We start from the raw sequence: 6,213 nt of genomic DNA on the forward strand, positions 1-6,213 counted from the left end.
TCCAGGTCGGTGTTGCCCTCACACCAGCTGTCACTCGAACGTGATCTCACTTCCAACACTTATATCCCCGCCCAGGGTGCCCGATCTGTAAAAACGAAAATGTTGAAGCCGACATTCACCACTTGTTGCGAAACTGCCCAGCACTGAAGCAAACACGAATCTGGCACCTGACAATAGCTTGCCTTTCAGCAACCAATCCTGCCTCATATATCGCTTGGACGCAGAGACCTCATCATCACTCACTCCTGGACTTCATAAAATCAGCCAACCTTTTTGCATTCATTATTCCTTTGTTCATCAATCATCTTATACCCTACTGATTCCCTGAGGCAATAAATATCGATTAAAAAAACAGCCAGCCGTGGGTAATTCATGTGCCACCGCCAGCCGCCATCTTTATTTTCTTCCAGCAGCTGTGTGTTGGCCGTACTCTGGGCGCAGCCAGACGACGGAGCTAGAGAAAAACACAGAAGCAAAAAATTAAACAAATTTAAAGAAAAGAAGCATTGTGTATAAGCATCTTCAAACTGGAAAATGCAGATCAAGGTCTGCAGTCAGGCAGGCAGTAGCTTCCGCTCCAGGTGGCCAGGAGCCAGGAGCGTGCAACTCAGGTCGCCAGAGCTTGAGCTCTGGCGACCTCGGTTGCACGCTCGATGGCCCGCAGTTGGATTAGTGGGTCCGAGCTGACCATAGCGGTCTCCCACTGCTCGCAGATGGAAGGCTGCAGATTTCACGGAGGGGAGTCTCGTGCCCATAAGATGGGATGTAAGTTAGTCCTCTGGTGGCATAAGTTACAGTAAGGGGTGTATAATTCAGGGTATGCATTGGCGTAGGTGACTGGATTTGGAAAGGAATGCGGCTGTAATTTTCGCCAGGTGACCTCCTGTTCCTTTGTGCGATATTGGTGTCCTGGAGGGTATAAGGTACGTGTTTAACGGAAGTGTAATGTAATTTCTTGATAGGAAACCATGCGGTCCCTCGCCCATCTCATGAGGGGTTGTCCCATCGCCCGGCTCGGGCGAAATTGTGGACAGCCTTATTACCAAGAAGAGAAGAATGTGCTCTTGTCCAGATTAGCTTCATTGAACAGTGAGGCGTTTGAGAAAATGCAGAAATTTGAGTCCTACAATGGATATCTTGCCTTTGCTGTAATTTGTTATTGCGGTTTTCGTGTCGTTAATTTATGAAGGGCTGAGGTTGAGCTTATCGCGAGGGTGATAGTACCCCCCTCCTCTTCCTGCGGGTCGTTGATAACCCTGACCCTGAGCTGTTGACCCTGATAATTTACAGTCACAATCGTGAAGGCATTACGATCCGTGTGTTCGGCTGCATCGACATAGGCCGCGTCTTGTTTGAACTGGTATTGCTTGTGTACGGCTTTAGCTCTTTCTACTCGCTTGCCTGAATAAAATTCAGGGTGCATATTCTTCAGGAGAGGTAGGATTTTCAAGTGAGTTCGCAGGCTGATTGAAAGTGGCGCTTTGTCCTGCCTTGTTGCGGGGTAACTGATTGAGAGGGAATCAATTGGATAAAGCGTCTGGTCGGTGTGTGGGTTAGCCGTTCGAATTGAAAGGTGAGGTGGACGTATACCAGCTCGCTAAGAGTGTTGTGGACTCCGGGGGCACTGACGCGCTCCGTTGAGGTACTTATGGGAATACCAAGTGCGGACTTGAACGCCCGTCTGATCAGGGAATCAACACGTTGTGTTTCTGATACGTTATGTATGGTAGCATGAAGGTAATGCTACTAATGACAAAAGCCTGGACCAGGCGGACGAGATCAGTTTCCTTCATACTCGAATACCGTTTAACGATTCTACGTATGAGACGCACTGTCTCATAGACACTAGCATTGAGGCGATTGAGGGACTCTGTGTTTCAGCCGTTTTTCTGGATGTAAATTCTAAGAACCCGTATGACGGACACCTCCGGTATATGTTGTCCATTAACGTGCACCCGGATTTGGGTATGGCCCCTTGTGCCTGGTTTACTACGCATGAGCAGACGTTCTGATTTTGTTGGGGAGCAGGATAAACCTGCCCTCTATACGCATTCGCCAACGGTGTCCACTGCTATTGTACAATTTCTTGTATTTCTGCAAAAATGTGCAATGGAAAGGTCAAAGAAGCTCGAGCATCACTCGATACAGACTCTAGGGCCTATTAGACGCATAGCTGTCAACGACAGACGACTGAAAAAGAGAATCCTCTTAAAACTAGTACAAGCGTATGTGGTTTGCAGAATTAGCTACGCGACGCCATATTTGGATCAAAGCGGCGGATAAGGACAGGATAGACTCCCTCACACGCAAATGCATAAAGAGAGCACTAGGGCTACGCATGTATACCTCAACGGAGCGACTGCTTGCTTTGGGAGTAGATTGTACGTGAAGAGCTAGCGGTGGCGGTTAAAGTCGCTTAAATACAGAACCTTAACGCGCAGAATAGGAGCTGGGTAATTCTTGCAAAAGTAGCAATAAGTTTCGAGAAAGAATTGAGGAGGTGTCATACAGAGGCAGGTAAAGAACTCCTTGGTAGTCCCACCTGGGGCTCTTTAACATACACTGACGTCACACTATCCAGGGACGCCTCTCCGTTTCGCCTTCATATGGAAACGCAGTAGCCGGCGGTCGGGTTCGAATCCGGTGTTTTAGCCGCTGAGTCACGACATGGTTGTTCCCCAGGTGGCTGAAAATATTCTGGAGCCCTCCACTATGGCACCTCTCTCTCTTATTATTGAACCGTCCCTTACGGTGCGGTTCATGTGTCCGCTCAGACATATATAGTTCACATTTTCTTTCCAATGAGCCAATTTGCATTTTACTTGCACACTTAACGATGTCAGTGGATGGTAAAGAACTCCAGGTGGTCGCAATTTTTGGAGCCCTCCATTACGGCGTCTCATAGCCTGAGTCGTTTTGGGGCGTTAAATCGTATAAATAAAACTAAACTAGAAGTCCGTAGTTTGATTCGGGGAAAGAAAAGTGCTGTATTTGCCTCCCTTCTCGTTAGACACCCGAAGCGTACATATAAACGTAGGCTATTTTAGTAGGCTCCGAACCTCCTCCACTAATAATGTTTAGGTCATGCACATATTGGAAGCCTGCCGGGGGGTGCAGTGGTTAGGGCGTTCGACTACTGCCCCCAAGGACGTGGAATCGAATGCAGGTCTCGGTGGCTGCCTATCGGTGGAGGCGAAAAGCTAGGCGCCCGTGGGCTGTGCGATGTCAGTGAACGTTAAAGAACCCCAGGTCGTCGAAATTTCTGGATTCCTTCACTACGGCGTCCCTCATAGCCTGAGTCACTTTGGGACGTTAAACCCCAAAAGCAAACCATATTGGAAGCCAACTTAATAGCAACACAAAAAAAGATGCATTGCATCCAATATCCAATGTTTGCCCTTGATACAAGTGCCACATGACGGCATAGAAATTGTGTAAACATTCGACAGATAGAATAAATTACATTCGAATAACGTTATGCTCAGATAGCATAAATTACAGTGATGAGACTGAAAACCCACTTGCGTCACAAATCATAACACTCTAATTGAGTCTGCTGTCCACAGGTCTCGGCTCGATGCTTTGGTACCTCGATGACTGACCACTGCCACGAGGCTTGCTGGTTCGTTTCTTCTTCACATTCCGCCAGTTCAGCGTCTGCTTCATGAAGTCCACACTCTGAATGGAACCCGCAGCAAATAAAGGACTGGCTAAAGTTGGTTTCTCCGACGGCTGCTGTAAAAAGAGCTGGGCATGGAGCATCATAAAGAGCGTGGTCCCAGCTAGGGCGAAAAGCACATCGCCACGCCCAATGTCTTGCCGCACGGACAGCACTATGGCACACACCCCTCCCAAGCGGCCTAAACCGAAGAGCCAGCAACTCGCCCCGCAACGCACACGCGTCGGCACCATTTCCAAGACGTTGGCGAATATGAGGACTTTGACCGCGAACGTAAGCGGTTTGGCTAAAAGGAAGAACAATGTAGTTACGTAAGCGCATCCCAATGCGAAACTCAGGCTTATCACGCAGGAAACGCCACCGAGCGTTCCTACTGCTGCGGCCAGTAGATGTTGCGGTGAGAGTTTTCTGAACGTAGCGTAGAGCAGCGCGCAACTTGCGAGGTTGGTTCCGCTTGAGGCCCACTGGAACCAAGCAGTTGTTCCTAATATTACCCTGTCCTCGACGGCCATCAATGCGTATTGGGAGAACGAAGCAGAGAACGATAGGCCGATCATCACGAACGCGCTGCGCTGTACTGCCTTTGCTCTAGTTACGTCTCCTGCTGTGAGCAGCATGCGCATTTCGGTCCTCTGAACCTCTGCCTTGAGCCTTTCCAGCATGCAGTCAGTGTTCGAAACGGGAAAGCGATTTTCTTTGGCGGCAGCGATCATGAGCATTTCGGCTCTGGCCATGTCGTTTACTGCAATGCACCAGCGGGCTGACTCGTGCACTGCGGACACCGCGTACAACGTGAGGACAGTCGGGGACAGCATGAAGATCTGGAGAACTATCCAGTTCAGCCCTCTGAGCAGCCGTGCCACAGCAAGCCATACCTCGGCAATCAGCAAGCCTGCGCACATGGCGGCACACAGGTCCCTGTTCCTGTTCTCGTGCGTGGATGCCTCAAAGAATAGTGTGCAGGCGAGGACGGCGACAGTTGCCACGCAGCCAGAGTTGAGAAACCTTGAAAGGACGTACATGTGGTATGATGTTGCGAAACATCCACCCATCGTGGCCAGCTGCAGCACTGCCATCGCTGTGAGGAGCACGGGCATCCGGCCGAATCGGTCCGCCATCTGCCCGACGGCAGTCATCGCAATCAGCGAGCCGGCTATGTAGAGGCTCTCCGCCATGGCGCGCAACCAGCGTCTGTGGCAGACCAAGTCCCACTGACTTACGATGGTCCTCTTGCTGTACTCCGGGTCGTAGTCCCAATCATCGCAGTCAACAATCAGCGTGTCGTTAGGGTGACCCGGGTGTTTGTAGGCGCTGCATCGACTGAAGCGACCGTCCGCCTCTAGAGGGATTGCCGAGTTCCTCCAGGAGGCCGCAGGCACCTTCATTTCACCCTGCGGCTGCTTGCACCAGTGGTCGACGTCACCAGAGATGAGACTGAAGGCGAGGGTGTGGCACTGCATTGCGCACACGGAGAATATAACGAGATTGAAGAACCAGCGCTGAAAATGACCATGGCCGAACACATCACTGCAGTCATAGCAGTCGCTCGTCACTAAGTCTACTCGACTGAGCCTGCGTCTGGACAGCAGAAGCCTCTTATTCGTTAATACGAGAGGTATTTGTCGCTGCTAAGCTGAACCACGGTCTTCTTCTTCTTCACGAAGGGGGATTGGCCAGGGTTCAGTGTGGACTGCCAAATGTCCTACACAAACTGAATTAGTGCAATAAAGTAATTGTGAACTAAATAAAAACTTAAGATTTAAGATCACAAAATTGATTGAAAGAAAAAATACGAAGCAAAAATTTGGAAGTTTGTAAATTTGGAATACAATTAGCAAGACAATCTGTCCGTAGCTGTGATGTTATGTTAGTACTGACAAATTTGAGGCAACGCAAATGCTTTCGCACTCGCACTGAAGGAGATAGAAGCGGGACCGACAACTTAAATCCCAAGCGTGCAATTGGAGTTCCTAAATGCACCCTCCTCTGATGTGAAAATCTTCGGCAAGCGAGAAGGAAGTGATCAATATTTTCAATCTTACCGCAAGCCTCACAAAGGTTTGTGGGGCTGATCACGCATCTACATAAATAAATATTTAGGCGAGGAATCCTGCATCTCATGAGAGTCATCGTTACCTCACACTGCCGTGATTTACATGAACGAACTTTCCATGATTATGTGAGATGGTGGTATTCGGATGTAGATAGTAAGGTTTCATTGCACGAATCGGCTAGGTATTGATAACGCTGAAAACAGGACATTGCAAAAATGGTGATATTAGGTATGGTACATGAAACGGATGCATCAAGAGCTGATTTAGCCAGGAAATCTGCCTCTTCGTTCTGGAAAATACCGCAGTGACCGGGGACCCAGATGAAGCGTAGTTCTTTCACCCACCCCGGTATGAAATACTTTAGTGAGCGGCTCAAAAGAGCATCACGTGATCCAGTGACAGCAAAACAGAAAGTCTGATAGAAAAATTATTTTTGATTGACTGCAGGAAACGTTTAGTAGTGCTAGCCCAATTGCCATA

At 49.0% G+C, this 6,213-nt stretch overlaps 1 protein-coding gene across 1 annotated transcript; it reads right to left on the bottom strand.

Annotated features, from left to right (window-relative positions):
* Positions 1 to 3,543: 3,543 nt before the first annotated feature.
* On the bottom strand, positions 3,544 to 5,139 carry LOC146171716 (solute carrier family 22 member 7-like). The gene is made up of 2 exons (XM_084586326.1): positions 4,276 to 5,139; positions 3,544 to 3,678 (listed from the first exon to the last, which is right to left on the bottom strand). Exons 1-2 carry the CDS (start codon positions 5,137 to 5,139, stop codon positions 3,544 to 3,546), a joined length of 999 nt encoding a protein of 332 aa, XP_084442452.1.
* Positions 5,140 to 6,213: the final 1,074 nt, after the last annotated feature.

This window comes from Amblyomma maculatum, unplaced genomic scaffold (assembly GCF_055883805.1).
Source record: "Amblyomma maculatum isolate TAMU_Amacu unplaced genomic scaffold, ASM5588380v1 scaffold_18, whole genome shotgun sequence".
Classification (NCBI taxonomy): domain Eukaryota; kingdom Metazoa; phylum Arthropoda; class Arachnida; order Ixodida; family Ixodidae; genus Amblyomma; species Amblyomma maculatum.